Source organism: Poecilia formosa, unplaced genomic scaffold, assembly GCF_000485575.1.
Source record: "Poecilia formosa unplaced genomic scaffold, Poecilia_formosa-5.1.2 Scaffold235, whole genome shotgun sequence".
Lineage (NCBI taxonomy): Eukaryota > Metazoa > Chordata > Actinopteri > Cyprinodontiformes > Poeciliidae > Poecilia > Poecilia formosa.
The window spans coordinates 372,700-392,722 of NW_006800174.1; the positions used below are offsets into that span (position 1 = coordinate 372,700).

General features: G+C 36.1%; 1 protein-coding gene across 1 annotated transcript in view; it reads left to right on the top strand.

Annotated features, from left to right (window-relative positions):
• Positions 1 to 18,319, top strand: part of LOC103149766 (collagen alpha-1(XIV) chain-like) — a 60,538-nt gene extending 42,219 nt beyond the window's left edge. Inside the window, exons 6-16 of the mRNA XM_007569073.2 lie at positions 3,010 to 3,168; positions 3,240 to 3,359; positions 5,212 to 5,376; positions 6,346 to 6,507; positions 6,637 to 6,809; positions 9,818 to 9,944; positions 11,284 to 11,429; positions 14,285 to 14,414; positions 17,679 to 17,818; positions 17,947 to 18,073; positions 18,171 to 18,319. Coding sequence (XP_007569135.1) covers positions 3,010 to 3,168; positions 3,240 to 3,359; positions 5,212 to 5,376; positions 6,346 to 6,507; positions 6,637 to 6,809; positions 9,818 to 9,944; positions 11,284 to 11,429; positions 14,285 to 14,414; positions 17,679 to 17,818; positions 17,947 to 18,073; positions 18,171 to 18,319 — 1,598 coding nt within the window. The remainder of the gene's footprint in view (positions 1 to 3,009; positions 3,169 to 3,239; positions 3,360 to 5,211; positions 5,377 to 6,345; positions 6,508 to 6,636; positions 6,810 to 9,817; positions 9,945 to 11,283; positions 11,430 to 14,284; positions 14,415 to 17,678; positions 17,819 to 17,946; positions 18,074 to 18,170) is intronic.
• Positions 18,320 to 20,023: the final 1,704 nt, after the last annotated feature.

Below are 20,023 nucleotides of genomic sequence, written 5' to 3' on the forward strand. Positions count from 1 at the left end.
GGTTTTGCTTCCTGCACTGACTGAAATGAATCCTTCCTTTCTGGCATTGAACTCGTTTAAATCCTTCCTCTTAACAACATCTTTGTTCAGGGATATTATGTGTTATAACACGGATATTTCCGTGTTATATTGCTTTATTTTCTGATACATTCTAACAGGAAATGGTGGGAAGGATTTCAGCACATAATCAAATTAACACAAGCATGTTGTGTTTTTGGTGACTTTATATTTCAGATTAGAGGATATTGTTCTAAATGTTTGAGTGTTTTAGAGACAGTCATTTTTTTTTTTTTTTTTTTTGCTAGTGAAATTCATAGGCCTTCTGTCTGAAACAAATGCGGAACAAAAGTTAAATCCTTGAAGTGTTTAACATCGGAGTCAAGTTTCATTTAGTCAAACTTTTCTTCTATTACTTGTCACTTGTTCTGATTGGTAATAGAGAAACTAAATCGACTCGCCTTCACCAAAAGTCATAAGAAGACACAAACTGAGACTGACTATTTAATTAAACTGGTGTGAACAATGTAAGGTGTATCATCTTAGCAGCAGCTAAGCCTTATAGGAGTTTGAGGCCGAAATCTGTGCTTCTGCTTTTGAAGTTGCAAAACCATTTGCCAAATAGCAGCAATTCAAATAGTTCATGGAGAGCTTGTAAAGAGACTCTGACAATGTTTGGAACCTGTTTCTGAAATAACTCTGAAACATCTTTGAAAGAGAGTATTTACACTACAGTGCCATTCTCAACTCCCCTCGGTCTTCAAGGCCCTCCTGTTTGTCATATGGCAGATAAAATGAAGAAAACAGATATTTATCACATGTCTGAGAACTGCAGACAGTATAAGCAACAATAAATATTATAAGGCCTCAAATGTTTTTCTTTTTGATGAGGTTTCTTAATTCTGAAAATACATATCTACTGTAAAGCCGTATTTCAGCAGATGACAAAAAGACTGAATAGATCAAAGGAAAGTTGCTCTGTTTTATCTATTTGAATTTCCAGCTTTTGTGTGACAGCTTTTGGAAATATTGACATCTTTTTTATCTAAAGGATCTTTTTTTCTGTGTAATACAGACAAAGACTGCTGTGTTAGTAATCACTAATACAAGATGTATTACACAGTTTCAAATGTCAACTTTGTAATTGAGTTCCTTTTAAATTGACCAAATCGGATATTCACACTGATAATATCAATGGCAACTTAAGGCAAGAAGGCTAGAAAAATGTGCTTTAGCATCATGCGTTAAAGTTCCTAAAGTAAAGCGAGTAAAGTCAGAATGGAAAGGTCAAAGCTTAAAAAAAAACACAAATTAAGGCATCAGAAGTTTTAAATGTCACTGTGTGTAAGCAAACTTGAAACTATGTTTAAATTAGATTTATCAAAGGAAGGATTTTTTTTTTCTTAAAACTTAACTGGAAATGTTGCATAGAAAGGGAAATTGGGGAAGCTGAGGATTTTTCCAATTGAGTCATTTCCAGTGGAATTGTGGAAATTTGTTTGGAGCTAACCTGAAATTAGGTTAGTTTAAGCACATTTTATTATAATTATATCATATATAATTATAACAAAATTATATATTATATTATATATAAGCAAGCACTCAAATATATAATTAATAGTATGTTAGTTTATGTAGTCCATGGACTCAGACATGTATCCTCCATAAGCCTGGGTTCTAAATTGTCTATGTAACTCAGGAAGGCACAGTGCATGTAGGGACATGGCCTCAATAAACCTTCAGTAAACAGTGCATGACGTCTGCATAATTGAGGAATAGCATATATTTACTAAAGTGTACCTGCTTGACATCTGATATGCTAAATTATATTTCTCCGAATATATCTAAAACCCTATAAAGGACCAAAGTTCAAATTCTCATTCACTTCCATGAAAAACTTCAGATTTTCAGAATTCTCAGAACATTTTCAGCCCTATTTTTAATTTACTGAATAATATCAAGGAAATCACAGCAAAATGAAGCATTTTCTGATTGCTACGTTAAACCTTCCCAGTAAGTGGTCAATGTCCTTTTCCTCCACAAAACCAACATCAAACACCATAAGCTTTAAATTTTATCCTTTCAACTGCACCTTCCTGATTGTGTCTCCTGTGTCGTTGCTTCCTTCTACCCACCAAATATATATTTAATCACTGCTCAGACATTTAAAACAAACCAGGAAGGAGGCTCACATTCCAACACTGCTGAGACTTGCCAGAAGAGATACCCCACTAAGTTCCTGTCAACGTTGAATAAAACGACTGCTGAAGAATGCCCCTGCCAGCCCTCCGATCACTCACTCTTATAACCTGCTCCACTCTGACAAAATGTTAAAACATGCTGTGACCTGAAAGGAATATTCTCCAATATCTGTAGGGTAAGAAATTATGCGCCAACAGCTGCAAAAGCTCTAAAAAGTTCAAATATATACAGTAGATAAACCATGGGAGCAAATGGGTCAACTATGTATCAGATTCATGCTGACGAGACGTTTTTGTATGGACACTCGTTGCTCCTGTCCTGCGATCCCTGCTCTAGGAAGTTTCCCAGAGATGTGGAAATGGTTGGTTGAAATAAAGTTGTTTCCTTATTCTGTTGGCCTTCGACTTTCTCTGTTTGCCGTATGAGCGTTTGTAAATGAACTGCTGTTGGCTCATTAGAGCCTGGTCTGCTTTATCACCCAGTAAACTATTGAGACAAACAACAGAGAGGGCCGTTATTTTTCATCTGCTGAAACTAAGCACCTCGGTCCTCTGGGGTTTAATTATACTGCGTTGAAGTGAATTAGAATTAATGAAACACTTTGTAATACTTTAGGACAGAAGCTGCAGATCTAATTGTCCTACTTTTACCTCTGCAGGTTCAACATGTGTGAGCACTATACTGGTATATCAAAGTTTGATATAACTTTAATTTCAATCATTGCCTGACGTCTTTTGGGGTTTAATTACCATTTTTCTCTTTAAAAATACTAATTATTTTGCTTTTGCTTTCTTTTTTTCACTTTGTCAGGTGAAGATGGATTCATGTGCAAGACTCCTGCCATAGCCGACATTGTGATTCTGGTGGATGGCTCTTGGAGTATCGGTCGGATTAACTTCAGGCTGGTTCGAGCCTTCCTAGAAAACCTTGTCAATGCCTTTTCTGTGGAATTTGACAAAACAAGAATAGGTGAGATGTGTTTTGGATTTTTCCTCTTTCAATTGCTTGAACGACGTCTTATCTTTTATTGTCCAATGCAGGACTTGCTCAGTACAGTGGAGACCCCAGGATTGAGTGGCATCTGAATGCTCACACTACCAAAGAGGCTGTGATAGAGGCTGTGAAAAACCTGCCCTATAAAGGAGGAAACACACTGACAGGTACGCTGCCAAGCAAATTCTCACCCTACTTTCCGGTTATTATAGTCTTCCAAACACAGATGAGCAAACAGATGACATTGAGAGGTGGAACTGGAATAAAGCCAGTTTTCTACCTCGGTTTATTAAATTCCCTCTGGTGCAGTTAATTTCAGGTTGGTATTTATAGATTCAATAACAACCTTTGCTGATCGGATGAGACTGTGAATCAGAAGGTCAGGACAACAAAAAATGACTTCCAATGTTGATTTGATATTCTGCAGCAGGAAAATGAAAAAGTACATTGAAGCATAAAAGAAGTGCAGCGTACATTAGAAGGACTACAATTGCATTTTTACTTTATGGAAATTGCCTTTATTGCATAGTATGTATTGGATGAGATATTATGCAGTTAAACAGTATTAATATATCAATCTATCCAAGATTGGATCAGAGATGTCAGTGTGGGCTACCTCTGAACTCAGCTGCTCATTATGTGATCAAACTCAGAAGACAAAAAAAACTTGTCAAACTAATAGCGACACTTCAGACCAGTTAAGTTACAATCTCTGTCAGTGGCTCCTGCCTTGGTTCTGACAAGTTTTAGCTTCTCTTAGGAAGGGAAATTCAGGCTACAATCAAACCATCAAGCCGGTACATAATGCATCTTTAAAATAATTGGTGGGTACAAGGTTTTTGTTATTTTACATTAGATGTCCTCTTGTCAAGCAGATACTCAGTGCAGTGTTTTTTCAATGCTAGTACAACTGCATGAAAACAGTACCACATGACACTACAATATTCTGATTACATTTTGCAGTGTTGATTGTGAATAACCCACATTTTGCTTTCTATTAATTCCCTCCACTATCTCTGACTTTTAGTAGAGTGATCGGTGAAATCTCTGTGGACATAAAGGGCAATGAAAGTCTGCCCAAAGGCCAAATATATTATTGTGTAAAGCATGGAACCTGTTATTGTGATAACTGTGCTTCAATTTCATGTGCACATGTAAAAAAAATGTATTTTCTAATATGGTAAGACACGAGTTTTATGTTATTTCATTGTAAAAGATACAATGAAATAACAAACATTTCAGTTTGTTTCCTCACAAAAACAAACTGAAAATAAGCAGACTTGATGTTTAGTAACATTCACACAAAAATAATTTATATTCATTAGTATATGTGAAATCAGTTTTTTTTTTGTTTTGTTTTTTTTTTTGCTGGAGTGTTACTATCATTCTTTTAAATTTACTGGCTACTTTGAAACTAAGAAAATAGACATTTGTAATTCTGAAACTGTTTTTCATTTCTCTTTCCAATTTTCCAACTTGTCTAAGTCTGCTTGCCTAATTAGATATAATATTTATTACATGTCTTCATGTTTTTGAGGCATTTTACAAATTTACATCTATTTTTCTTTTATTTATTCATGTTTTTTGTGGGAGTAATGTAGCAAGTTTCTAACCTTTGCTTGTTTTTATTTATTTTTAATATTGCCTTTGATACTTATCTGTTGTTTTGTGCGGAGCTCTTGAGCTACCTTTCTGCAGCCCTGTTCTTTACATTTTTAAACTTGCTATGCAGTGTCATTTCCTGATGTTATGACTGAAGAGAACCTCTCTTAGCTCTTCACTTGAGACTTATGATGGCCTTCTCTCCCTTTATGTTAAACACTTTTTTTATTCTCTAGCTATCTGACAGTAGAAACTAACAATGACTTGGCTTGTATTCAACTATTAGTCTTTTGCTTTCCAAGACTCATACGCCTGAATGTATTTAGATAGATAATTTTAATATGTTATTACTTGCAACTTCTACTTTGTTTATCTTTTTTTTTATTTACTGACATTGTACTGTTCTCAACAATCCAGGTCTGGCTCTCACCTTTATACTGGAAAACAGCTTCAAAGTAGAATCTGGGTCCCGGCCTGGTGTGCCAAAAATAGGAATCCTCATCACTGATGGGAAATCCCAAGACGATGTGATTCCTCCTGCCCAAAGCCTGAAGGATGCTGGGATAGAACTGTTTGCTATTGGTATGTCCCCTCTGTATTAACTCATGTCTTTTCTTTGTCATATCTAGTAAACATGTTTAGTTTTCTGTATAGTTTCTGAGTGCCCTGAGCAGTGGAATAACCGTTCGCCCAATAAAAGGATTGGAACACCTGCCACTGGAAACACTTCAGCAACAGTGCAGACAGAGTGTCTGCATAGTGTAGCCTGAGAATATTTGTTGAATTACTGTTTTATATATATGCAAAGCATTCTGCAACATATGCATTGACTCTACGCAACTGAACCTTTTGTCACCAGTCGTATTCAATACATTGGAATATTTAAAACAAATTTTTATTAACTACATTTGTTAAGTTAAATAGTTTATGTAGATTAATTACAGACTTATGTTTTCAAGCCTCTCCTTTTAAAAAATATATTTAATTAAAAGCTTAATATTGGAGGTTAGATCTTACATCACGCCAATGACAAGAAAAAATAAATAAATAACACATACATGTTGGCTTAATGAAAAGTATGTTTATCGCCTGGGGACAGGTTGTTATTTTTAAAAGGTACCGTTATTCTGACAAATGAGCACCATCAGAATGTGGATGCTGATTTATCTAGTATGACTACATATAGTGTACATGAGTATCCTACCTGGGATACAAAACATCAAATATTATTTTAAAGCCACCTTGTTTGAACATTAAAATGCAAGGTAGATAAGCAATTCATGCAACAGGCTCACTTATTTTTTTTTCTTAAATTACAAGTTTTGAAATTCAGACTTTCACCTGTTGTAGAAATTAGACAAAATTTGTTGCATGTTATGCAAACATTTCTGATAATTATTTTTTTTATCCAGTGTGTAAAATGAAAGCCTCTCTCTTTCCCTCTCCTTGTTGCATCATCAGAAACCTCTCCTCAGCACCTTTCATGTTTTTTTTTTTTGCCTCACAGTCTAAATTTTCCTCTCTCTATTTCTGCCTCTCCTCTCCTTTCAGGTGTGAAAAACGCAGATGAAAACGAGCTGAAGGCCATTGCGTCTCCTCCCGAGGAGACTCACGTCTACAACGTGGCAGACTTCAGTGTGATGAGTGACATCGTGGAAGGTCTCACCAAGACAGTCTGTGACCGTGTGGAACAGCTTGACAAAAAAATAAAAGGTTCAAGTCGGTTAATAAATCCTAATGCACATTGGTTACTTTTTTTTTTTTCTCACATTTCTGTTAATATCATTTATAGAAATTGAACACTGGATGTGTCACTTCTAATTTGGTCTTTATGCTTTGCAGGAGGAGGAGGAGAGCCAGCTCCACCCGTCACCTCCATTGCACCCCCTCGTAACCTGGTGACATCAGAGATTACAGCTCGTAGTTTTCGGGTTACATGGACGCACGCGCCGGGCCAAGTGGAGAAATATCGAGTGGTGTACTATCCAGCCAGTGGAGGACAACCAGAAGAAAAAGTATCTGGTTTCTACTGTATTTTTATTAAAATTTTGTATGTGTATATATATATATTTTATATATTCACGAAATTGCAGCTATTTTTATGACATTTCTTACACTGAGTTACATCAGGGTTGTCCTGGTTGGTCCAAAATCCTAAATAGCTTTTTAATTATTCCATAATCATGTCCTGAACTCGGGTATAATTTATGTTTATATTAATCCATCTGAATAATCAGAGGGTGTCATCATGCAACTGATTAAATTTCTGTCTTAATTTTAACTCTTAATCTGTGATCCAAGGCCAGAAACATTATAATCCACAAAGGCAAGAAAAAGAAAATCACTTGAAATGTTATACCACCCTGAACAAGTACACTCAGTTTGATTCCAAACTCTGCAAGTGATATCTCCTTCACACCAGATTAGGACTACCTCTCAGTGTCCACGAACTCCAGGGCTGTCCAAATGCTTCAACAAAATATTTATTTCAAGTGACAAAAACAGTCATCACTCTACTGCACTTTGCAATAACTATTTGTGAAATTTAAACTATATTGCCATAAACAATAGGTCACTTGCCTTGACACACATATACAGACAAACTAATATCACATAGCAGTTATGAGGTCAGTCACTGATGTTGGAGAAAATGGCATGGTGGCACTCTGCCTGATTTCATCCCAAAGGTGTTTTTATAATGTTGAGGTCAAGGGTCTCTGCAGACCATTCTGGCTCTTCTACACCAAAATCACTCATCCATGTCGTTATGAACTTTTAATGAGGTTTCCATGTCCAAACAGTTTGGACATGGAAAATAAAACTGTGAAAAATGTATTTGCATGCTCAAACATTACACTTTTAAAAAGCAGTTTGCTTCACACTTTACGTTTTACTCAATGCAGTCAAGTGACGTTCTGTGAAATGACTTTTCTTTGATGGAGTAAGAAAAAATTTGAGTCTAAATTTTTTGCAAAATCAAACTTTCCTCAGTCTTGTGCGGTCTTCTCCCCATCTGGCACTTTTATTGGACACAAAGTCAAGTGCATAACAATGCCTCCACACAGGAGGTTGCTGTATCATGACACTTTTTTTGGGCATTTATTTAAATATAAATTGTGGAACCTTCTGCACAAATAAGAACTTTACCATAACTCACTTGGAATGCTATCAGCTATCAGCACTCCAAGTGATAGGGTTGTTGTTTTGGTCTGAGACTACTACCTCATGGTCTGTGCTGTTTCAAATTCTCTGATGACAAATTTATGTTGGAGCACCTGGGTCGCATTTCATGAATAACCTGTCACTGCTACTCAATGCCTCACCCAGGACCATGATATATTGCCACCATGATGATAAACCACCACAACCTCCCTACTGAAGTTTTATGAATTTTTGAAACGGTTGGGTAATTCTAGCAATCGATCATGCATGATGGGAAGCATCTCAGATTGTTTCTAAAGACTTCTCCAAGCGCTGACAAAGGCCTCCAGTGATCTGACTGTCAAATGTCCTGTCTTTGTTGTGAAGGGAACCTGACTACAGTAAATATTTATGATTTGACCGAGATCATTTTTATCACATCTCCCATGTTCACTCAGCCCTAGGTATCAAGTCCCAAGACTTGGAGTGTTTTCTTTAGGCACCTTAATTGATATTAGTTTGCAGGGGATTTCCCAGCACAAGGCAAATAAAACGCCTAAGTGCTGATTTAATGACGGCATTTTTAATTAAAGCCGCTCTGCTAATCCTTTCAGGGTCACCTCAACAATTTCAGTTCTTGGAGTGATCTGCATAGTAAATGGGGACTGTTCTGTGAAATTTGCCATTAGGGAATCATAAAACCAAATGCCTCTTTATACTGAGGTAAACAAGATTGTATCCACCTTTGTGTTTCAGCTGCTACAGTGATGGGAATATTGAAAACATTAATATGCTAAACAAATAAGGTCATAAACTGGACATGTTCAGTTCCTCCAAGGCTTGTTTGGGGTTTTATTCAATGCACACTTAAATCTTTTACCTGGTTGCTTTATGTGCGGAGATTTTCTGTCACATAGTCAAAGTAAATTTAATTAAATTTGCTTTGAAACTTGATTCTCTCAGATTTTTTTCTATTTCTTAATTGCTGTCTGATTTCATCACACCTCATCTGAAGGAAACAAAAACTGCAGTGACAAGTGGTGTGTTTGCAAGCTCGAAATTCTGACAAGTTATTTATTTGACAACTAAAGGAAGTGAAAAACCAGAATGAAATTTTAGCTAAAACTATTTTGTGAGAAGAAAATTGGTTGAAATGTTTCCTCCCTTTTTATTTTCAACTGTTAATTTCTACAATTATTATACGAGTACTTGGTAATCTTTTTTTTTAGCTTTTTGGCTCAGACTTTGACTTTATTTTTACCTCATAATGTTTTTGGACATCAGAAGAAACCTGGACTGACTTGCTAATTCCAGCTTTTTTAAGAGCTCCTTGCTTATTAGCACTCTTAATAAAAATATGTAAAAAGCCTCAAACTAAATTATTATTCATTGCAGGTGAATAACTCACCATTAATTTGGTTAAAGAAATCACATTTTAGGAATAATAATGTGTTCATAAAATCCTTTTTGACACATTGACTAGCACTCCTAAGAGTTCCTATTAAAGATGTGTCACTGTAGTATTTTTAGGAGTATAAACATTCATTTTTTAATTGTTTTATTTTATAATCCAAGACTTCCTGTTTTCCCAGTCTATAAACATGACCTCATATAAAGGTGTATTTGTCATGGTCACTCAAAAATGTGAAGAATAAGACATTGGCATTCAAGTAAGGCTAATTAGTGGTAAAAGCTGCCAACCTAAACTTGCCCATATTTATAAGAATTAAAAAGCCTAAAACAACTGAGACTGTGACAAAACAGACCGGTAAAAGGAGCCATGGCCATAAATAAACTTAATCTGAAACTTTTTTCCTGTTTGTTTAGTGGTTGTAAAGCTGTCTTCGGAGATCCAGATCCTGATTTTAAGGCTGTCTTTCAGGTGGTTTTGGGGACGGAGAACAGCGTGGAGCTGACGCACCTGAACTCCCTCACAGAGTACCAGGTGGCCGTTTTTGCCGTCTACCGAAGCTCCGCCAGCGAGGCCCTGAGAGGAAGTGCCACCACATGTAAGCATCTGTGGTTACAACCTATAAAAAACAACAATTTTAAGGCTTTTAACTGCACTGTGCTTACATCAGGTTGCTTAAGAAGAAAATAGCTTATTTTTCACCTCCTTAAAAAAAAACAGCTCTTAATTTTCAGACTTGCATATATATATATATATATTATTCTTGAAGTGATTGGAGTTGTTTTTTAAATATCCTTATGAAAACAACTTGCCTGTTAAAACTTAATTGATGTATTCAGGGGAATTTGTATTTTTGGTTTAAAACCCAGCAGTTAAAAAAGCAACATTTGTTCCTTTTTATATAAAACAATGTCCTGCACTTTATTATTTTTAATGTTATGTAGAATAAGATTATTAGACACCTGCAGAAATGGTCTATCAATGTTCTTATTGCACAAATTTGACACCCTTTTCTCATTCTATTTGCTATGAAGAAACAAGATTTACAAACCCATGTTAAATGCTAATTATTTGGGCTATCTGTTAGCATCACTGACCATGTTTTAGTGAAGAATGATTAAATACATGAACTGTTTTCAGCAAACTAACAAGCAGCTCACAGGAATGTATTACTATTCTCCGTGCTTCCTGAGAAAACTCTGATTTCTTCAGCACTTTCTCTGGCACCTCATAGAAATGACTTTAAAAAATAGAACTGATATTACAGAGAAATGTAATGTAATGGTTTTGAAACCTTTTGAAAGCTTTGTATTCATCCATACTGGTAACAAGCCCCTGCATTTGCTATGGGAACTGAAAGGAAATTGGGTAACAATATTATTAAACTTAGCTTTGCAGAAACTAAACATAAACTAATCATCACAATGAAATTTGTCATATGTCTTATGCAAAACCAATAAACATTAAAAGTGAGCCATAAATGCAATGTAGGAGTTCCATTATGCATAGGACTTATCCTACTAATCAATAGATAGTTTTGTTTAGGTCTAATTCTAAAACTGTTGCATGAGGCGTCATCCTGACACACCAGAGCAACCTGTACTGCGTAATAGCTGCTCAATTATTAAAATGAGAAATTCCTCCCTGCTGGTCAAAAAAGAAAATTAAGTAACAGGTTGAGCTGTCTCTACAGTTAACGGCGTTTGGATATTGCCATGAGGGGTCGATATTGTTTTTTAATGTGTCATTAAATCTGATTTGGCTTCTAACCTCCAGCAATAAAAAAACAACATTCAACCCTTTGGGATTTATGTTAAATCCCAAAGGGTTGAATAAAGTTTCTATCTTTGATCAACATTTTGACTGTACATTTATAAAAGTGGGTTATTTTTTAAAGTGGTCAACTTATCAGTGTGATATGTGGCTTTGTCTTGCAGTGGCACTGCCCACAGTGAACAACCTCGAGTTGTTTGATGTAACTCACAGCACCATGAGGGTCCGCTGGAAGATCGCCGCGGGGGCTTCGGAGTACATGATCCTGTACGCCCCGCTGACTGAGCAAGAAGCTGCAGATGAGAAGGAGGTAAACAGCAGGTCCACTAAATGTGAAAACGAGAAAATTTATAAAGCACAAGTAATGGAAGTAACACATTTCCTAGAGCAGTTCCTACACTTTTTATAGTCTCATTTACCTGTTGCTTAAAAACTGCTGCATTTTTCAGGTCCGTTAAAGAAAAATGTCTAAAATGTCTTTTTTAGGATCGAGTAATGTTCACCTATTGCACAGTTTGTGAAAACCTGGACGAGACTTTATTGTCAAAGTGAAGAAATGATTTTAATGTGGTCTATATATGTTAGGCAGATCATGCAGCTGCTGGTTGAGCAATCAACCCTCCACCAATCAGCTAACTCAATAGTGATCACATGTCTTCATACAGAGAGATGAAAATAAAAGAAAGATAAACTGTATTTTAAGAAAAAAATAAAACTTGATGGAAGAGTGAACAAAAGGAAAAGGGACAATTTATACAAAACAAACATAGAAAATACAATGACATTACCTCCAACAATAAAAAGCAATATTCTATATTTTGTCTTTATTTTCTGTAAAAAACAAAAAAAAAGTCAATTTCATCCAAGATATTGAGGTTCACATTTCTAAAATGGCAACATAGAAATAAGCCACTGGAAGAGGAAATTGTTGTTCTCATTTTTTTCTGTGCATTGTGTGAAATAGCATAGCAAATTCTCATGCCATTTTTATTCCTTCAACTGTTAGAAAATAAAGCAGAAAGACTGCAATTGTAATCACTCTGCAATCACTGGCTGATTTTGATTCTTTCAGAGCATCATTTTAAAAGGAAGATAAAATCATGACCTCTCTCTGCAGTTCTGGAAAATGAGTCACACATGACAGAGGAGGATAAGAGGTGGAAATGGCACAGCCAGTTGTACTCGCCCTTTCCCATTAGACCTCATTATTCCTGCCTTTCCTTTCCCCTGCAGGTGGAAGACAATGAAAACAATTCATGAAGGAGTTAAGCGTGAGAATGGATGCGTTCCAGAAGCAAGGATGAGTCTGGCTCCGAGGTTTTGGTGTCATAACCCAAAATTTGTCCGATTTCAGTTTATGCGAGTTGCACTCATGTCCCTTTCTGGGATTTGGGATTTAATTTGAGGACAGTTTTTTGAGACTGAGGGATAGTGAGGTTTAATTCAGAGTGAAGCAAAAATGGGGAATTGGAGAAAGCGTGCTCATAGGAGTTTACTACTTTTTTGTAGCAGCAAAATAGAGAAATTGAAGTCATTATAGCAGCTTTTTTCACGTCCATTTTGGTCTTGGCCCATTTCACATTAGGTGTTTGACATAATCACCAAGTCCAAAAAGCAAAAGAAGGTATTTACAGGGAAGAGCAATATTAAAATAATTCTTTGAACCCCATTTAAAAACTTCTGAACTACAGCTTCCAAGCAACTTTAACAAAGTTTACAACATGCTAATTACAACCTTGTGATTCCTTCAAAACCATTATATCTTACTTTAACAGGGAAATAAAATTGTTTCTATGGAGCAATTCCTCAATATAAGAATCTCTGATCAACTATGTAACAGCTTTTTTTCTGAAATTTCCTGAATAATTCAGAAAAAGTCTTTAGAATATCTAATTAAATTTTGGAGTTAGATCAGTGTTTAAAATAAGGTATATACTGTTTTGTTAAAAAGTAATAATTGGTATTGGCATCAATATAATTCTTCCTGGCAAATATTTATGTGTTTTTAAGTTGTTGCACAGGTGTTGCTGGGAATTGAATCGGATCCAGGATGAGAGCGTCCTGGTTTTAAGTCGGAAGTCGGCGAGAGTTGCCATTTTATTTCGGAGCTATCTCTGCTGGCAATGCTAGCTGATAGTTACACACTTTTCTCTGTTTCATGTGTTCAAACCCAAACGTTTCACAAGGAGATTTTCAGAGTACCCCGTGTTCTTCTACTTTAATGAGATACAAAACATGCGAGGTGATTGGAGTTTGTACTGGCAGTGTTCACCGCACTCTACAGGTGCACAGCCATATTTGATCTTGTAGGTTGAACAAATAATCATTCACCAACCTCTTGCACAGCTTCCAGAAGTTTGTTGACTCCATGCAACACAGGTGTAAGGCAGTTCTCAGAAACTAAATATTTGTTGAGTGATTCACAGAAAGGCTAAATGTGCAAGCATTTTTCATAAAGTCTTAAAAGAAAAATGTGGACAATGCAAGCAATTCAGCGTCCTTTTAATAATTTTTCATCACTTTCTGCTAATTAATGACAAATTTGATCATTATGTTTTTTTCTGTTTGGAATATGAAAAAAATATACAGTGTTTTCATCGCATATTCATGTTTAAAATGAAATCTTTTTGAAGGATATTAAGCTTAATTTACTTTTTGCAGCTGTATGCAGGTGGTAGACGAAAAGGCAGCTGAACAAATGTTTTTGGTCTGTAATTGACAGACTCATTTTTGTTGTAACAATTTTCTTTTGAAAATAAATAATAATTTAGTCGCTCACGGCTCTCAGTGTTGAATCAGCAGCCTTGAAAGCATCTTTTTGAAAAGCTGGAAGGCCTTCATTATGTGACTGGGTGGCTGCATTGAAAAGTTTTCAGTTCTCAACCTTCTTACTGAGTCTCACATTGTCTCATTTTACCTTGAGTCTCCTGAAGCTTTTATGACCGAGCTGTGCATCTGAAATCATTTCATTAAATGTATCTCGTTCACAGCTAGACCCTATGCTTGTTTGAATTGTATGGGCCAATTGGACGGATACGATGGAATCACAGAGAGATGACATGAACAATTTAAAATGGAGTCAAAAGATGTTGGAGTGAAAAACACGGCATTAGTTTTCGGATGGAGTCGTTCATACCGTTCTGCTCTGTGTCTGTGTGCGAACAGGTGAAAGTGGGTGATTCTGTAAATGAGGTGGAGCTGGACGGATTAACTCCAGCCACTGAATACACAGTGACAGTTTATGCCATGTACGGAGAGGAGGCCAGTGATCCCATGACCAGTCAGCAGACCACATGTAAGTCTCTATCAGCCAGTTTTTCAAGCTTCAAAAGATCTCTGAGGATCCTCTCTACTGTCCGTTCTCTGTTGGCTAACGCAAACTATTAAGTGTGTTTTCACATTTTATTCCTCAGATAAGCTGTGATTCTCATTTTCCCACAATTCTGTCATTTAATAGCTCAACTATTTTTCTGTACATTTTTTTTTACAGAAAAAAAATCAATAAATTGCCTTCAATGCAATTTATTGCATTGAAGGCACAACTTCAATGCAATAAATTGAGACTCAATAGGATAGACTAACTATACTGGTGTTTGAACATATAGTACTTGCATTCAGCCTCTTTAATTTGATACCCCTAAAAAATCCAGTGCAGCAAACTGCCTTGAGGAGTTTCCTAATGTGACTTAACAGCAAAAATTCAAGTAATATGAGAATATAAGTAATACATTGCTGTGGCAATACAATGTTAGCAGTTTAATCTGCAAAAACATCAAAATAATGAAAATGTCAAATAAAGTAAAACCTATTAAATATTAAGATCACACTTCGGGATGACGTATGTAAAACATCTTTTGTAGCTTTGCTTGAGAGGCTTTGATGCTTCTGTAAAGAAATTTGGACGAGTCTTTCTGCAAAACTTCGAGGTAAAATCGTGTAAAAGATAGAAGAATTAGACTTCAGGTAGTCCGTATGAAATTTACTTAATAAAAGGTTTCTTACTGCTTTTCATCATCTTCATCTCAATTTGCTTTCATTCTCATTGGTGCACCTTGCTCTACTCGAGTCATTTTAATACTTTCCTCGCAGCTGCCTGCTGTTCATTTGGGAAGAAGTCAAATCACTTATTGAAGAGACTTCCGTTTATGCATGAAGAACACTTGAATTCACTAATTTTAGCTTGTTTTTAGATCTGTATAAATATCTGAATTGTAGGACTTTGATTGGAGGAAGTTACATTTCTAACCCAAACACTGCATCAGTTACATTTTCCTGATTAGGTTTTAGTCTCGACTTGAACATTTTCTAATCAGTGGAATAAGCAGTTGTAATTATGTTTACTTTAGATTTCCACCATCTTTGGCTTTTTTCGTTTAGCGTTACTAGTGCAACTGTGGCATGTTCAAGTCACGTTTCTGGCACTTCCTTCTTTTTTCACCACTAAAGAAAACTATCAACCTCCCATCCTTAAATCTGTTTCCAGCTGTCTCTGTCCCAGATATTTTCTGCATGTGGCTCTCCATGTTGAGCCTTGATTAGAGTCTGTTCCTGTTTAACTGTCTCCAAATCTTTACCATTCTTACTAATTTGTGTTTTATTGCATCTCCATAAAGGAGTGAGGCATGTGGCTTTAAGTTAGGGAATGTTTATGTCAAGTCCAGCAACTACATACGTAGAGTGTTTTTCCAGTGGAAAGGGACTGAGAGCTTCCTCAGTTGACTTCTCATGAGATATTGTTCCAGGCACAATGCATGCGTTCTCTATTAACTACATTTACTATGCAGCTATCTCTTTAACCATGTTTTTTTTTTTCTCCGAGTAATACAGTAGGTGGTTTTGGGGGAGACAGTTAGGTGATTTTTCTACCTATATATTTGACATAAAACAAATTCAGCTAAAAGTTTGGGTTTTGTAAGAAACTTATACAAGTACAAAGTACAGACAAATTATGCTTAATTGTAGTAATGTGAATGAGTAACATAAGTGGTTCCTTTCCACCCTTGCTGGGATGTATCATCAGAATCATCCAAAAGCTAAATTTCTTGTCACCTGCTAAGCCTCATCATGCAGCCGGACGATGCATGATGGAGGTTTAATCTGCACTTATTTCTTCTTTTCATTCAGATCCCGCATCTCCCCAAAGCCTCTCATCCCTCATTTTGCTAACAGACTTGACAAAATGAGGGACTGTCATCTCCTCCATTGTTAAGCCATAATGCACTCTGATGATCACTGTTGTGTAAAAAGCAGATGCAAATGACCTTGATAAAAATGCAGTATAACGGAGAGTAAACAGAGCAGTGCTTCAAAATAAGATCTCAAGCTAGATGTAGTGAATATATGAGGGAAGCATTTTGTGTTTTGTTTCCGTTATGACATGATCTGCATACTGAATTCAAACTATAAACACAAAATGAATATCTTTATCACTTATCCACATATCATGAAGGTTGCACTTATTTTCGCATAATCTGATGACACACAATACAGATGTTGTGAATAAGTAATGACTGACTTCTCTTATGGAAAATACACATTTTATGCCACTTGTTGAAAAGAAAATTACTTAAAAGAAAGGAGGTGATCATCATAAATTTCGACTTATCTGCACCTCCCTTCTGGGTCTGTCTGGGTTTCGATCTGAGTTCCTAAAGTATTTGGTGTCTGATTAAAGAAGGAACACTGGATTTATCTGTACTTTGTGAAAGTACAAAAATTCCCAATACAGACAAATGATCCATCTTTAAAAATAAAAATTATTCCTTCTGCAAAGAAGAAGTAAGCTGCAGTGACATTTAAGGAAGCATCTGCAAACCAGCAAGAATTATGAAACTTTGCAAACTTTCCTATCTTTCCACTTTTTCTAATTTTCAATCCTGCTGACCGAGGCACAACTTGTAGTAAAAGCAGTGGCAGTATCTCCTCCCTTGCCTCATTTTTCCTCTATCTCTCTGCCGGTTTGTCTTTGCTCTGACCCTCTGTATAATTGAGGTGAAGCAATGGAAAGAACAATCAGGGTTTTTCTCCTCCTCCTCTTTTTTTTATTATTTTTTTTTTTAGAAAACAGATCAGTAATTTGAAGCCGAAAAGTTCCAACGGATCAGACTAAATCAGTTTTCCAGGCTGAATTTAAAACTACAACAGGCACGACATTTTTTTCTTTTTTAGACCTTCCAAGAGAAAGAGGGAGAATTAAAGCAGGAGATGAAGTTGGAGCAGAGCCTCAGGGAGTGGTAGTGATGTAATGAGGTTTAGTCCACTTTATAATTAAAATAGTGGAGTCCAATAACTCTTGCTCTAAACCCCATGAGAGTGTGAGAGAAACAGAGAATGTAAAATCATGATCTCAGCAGCTCATTCTGTGTTAGTTGCCATGATTGTATTCATGCATTTGTTCCTGACATCTTAATTAGCTTGATGATTGACAGCAAGTCTTTTCTTATTTTTAGTTTGAGCTTTTTCTTAAACTTTTTGGTGTTCTCTCATCTCGTGCAATATTTTAAATCAGAAAATAGTTTCCATTCACAGATGACTTATTTGTTTATTTTTTTCTGTTTAGTACCACTCATCCCAGCAAGTAACCTGCGTTTCAAAGATGTGGACCACAGCTCAGTCCGCATAACTTGGGATTCCCCTTCCAGGTTGGTGCGAGGTTACCGTATCATGTACGTCAAGACCAGCGGAGTCCAAACTACTGAGGTGAGCTGGTTCGGCTGACCCCAACCTCTCAAGGAGGTTTTAACCTGATGCTCCAGGCAAATGAAGAACAAAACCAACCTCTGTGGATCTTTTCAAATTAAATTAGATGTGCGGATTGTGTTGCACAGGTGGACCTTGGTGCTGTGACGAGCTATTTGCTCAAAAACCTGACCTCCCTGACGGAGTACACAGTTGGGGTCTTTGCTGTCTACAAAGAAGGAGAAGCTCCAGCAGTGACCGAAAGCTTCACCACAAGTAGGGAGGCTCATTTTTGTGGTGGACAAAACAGAACCCTTTAAAATGTAAAGAGACTGATGGTCTGTTTTATTTATTTTTTCTTCTTCTTATGTAGAGACTGTTCCAGACCCGATGGATCTGAAAAGCAGCGATATCTCCTCAGAAGGTTTCAGGGTGTCATGGCAACACCCCGCCTCTGATGTGGTGCTGTATCGACTCACCTGGACACCCACCGATGGGGGAGACAGTGAGGAGGTTTGTTGAGCTTTTTTATGGTTAATCAAACCTGTAATTAATGAGCAAGTTTATTTTATTTTATCGTTTTATTATTATAAATTATTTCCACTATTTAATTCTTTTTTTTTCCATTGCATTTTTCGTCTGGGGTTACTATGTTATTTAATTTACTTTTCCATTATTTTATTTGTTTTAGTATTTTATCTATTTTTATAAAATTTTATTCTGCATATCTATTAATATATCTAATTACTTAATAAAAAAATATCCCTGTATAGATAAATGTGTGAACAAAAAAAAAATAATAATTACAGTAGAAAATGTCAAACATTAAAGTTATCCCTACATTTTATTCATCTTTACTGTCTTGTTAGTTGCTATGTTTATTTTCTGGTAAATGTTACTCAATAGTTTGTTTCTGATTTGAATGACAACCTAGTTGATGAAAAGGGATGAACAGATTAAACATTCCACCTGAATTTGTGCAGCTTTTTTTTCTTTATTTTTTTTATCCTGTCAGATAAGTCAAAATAATCACTCAATGTATAATTCAAGACCAAGATGTAGCTGATAATTATGATTTATGTATAAACTCATATTTAGTCAGACATAGGTTCTTATTGTGCAGCAAACTTACCTCTGAAAGTTTGCTGCTAATGGAAAGTGGTCACCTAATTTTCAACTCAACTGTGTCACTCTGCTTGCATCATAAATTCCTTCTTGTAGAAAAAAATGCATTACATTTTTGGTCAGGCTGCCACTTTGCAACAATCTGCTGAAGATTTTTGCAAAACCAAAGTGGATATTTCCATACGAAGGCCCAGATGCAATTAAACATTGCATCTTTGATTTGCTGGATGATACTCCTTTTAAGCTTGTCAGAAATTAGATGAAAAAAAACATACTTTTGAAACCTAGCAGTAGCCTTTTTATGGAGTTCAAACATAAAGAAATGATCAAAGTGTTGAAAGCTTTGTGATTTGGCAGCTTTCCATTTAGTTCCCTAAAAGCTTTACATTTCACTGCAGCAAAATAACAGGATCCAACTGCTCAGAACTAACAAAAGAAAATTTCACATGAAAATTTAATTATTTCATTTTTGGTTCTTCTGCAGACTCCTTTAAGTATGTTTTCAGTCATTTCCATTTGTTAAATAAAGACCTTCAGCTTTCAAGGACTGCCAGTATTTTGAATCCAATAATATGACTGTCTTATTATTACTATATATTTATTTCATTTAGAATCAAAATACATGCCTGTGAATGAGAAGCTGCAAGTGAAAGTGCAAAACCAGAAGGGGTAGAGGTTTTGAACGTGGATGAGTTTAAGTATGTGAGGTCAACCATTAAGAACAATGAGAAGGCATCATGAAAACTAATCAGAGATTTTAGGCAGGATGGAGAAGAGTGGCATCAATAAAGGGGAGATTGACCAGATGGTAGTGAGTCCTGCTTGGGGGTCTGGAGGAGGCTTGGAAACGAAGGCATTAACAAAATCTATGGAGGCTGAGTCAGAGGTGTTAAGTGAGGGGAGCTGTTAGGGAGACAGAAGTGATATAATTGGGACCTGCAGAGGAAGGATAGTTGGACTACGACAGCCACACAGTGGGAAATTCAGGTGTACCAGGCAATTTAATTTTTTCTTTACATCTGATTTGGGTTTGTTTTTTATTCTGAAAATCACTCAGGTCTTTTTGCAAAGAGCTTCTGGCCCATATCTGCAGAAAAATCT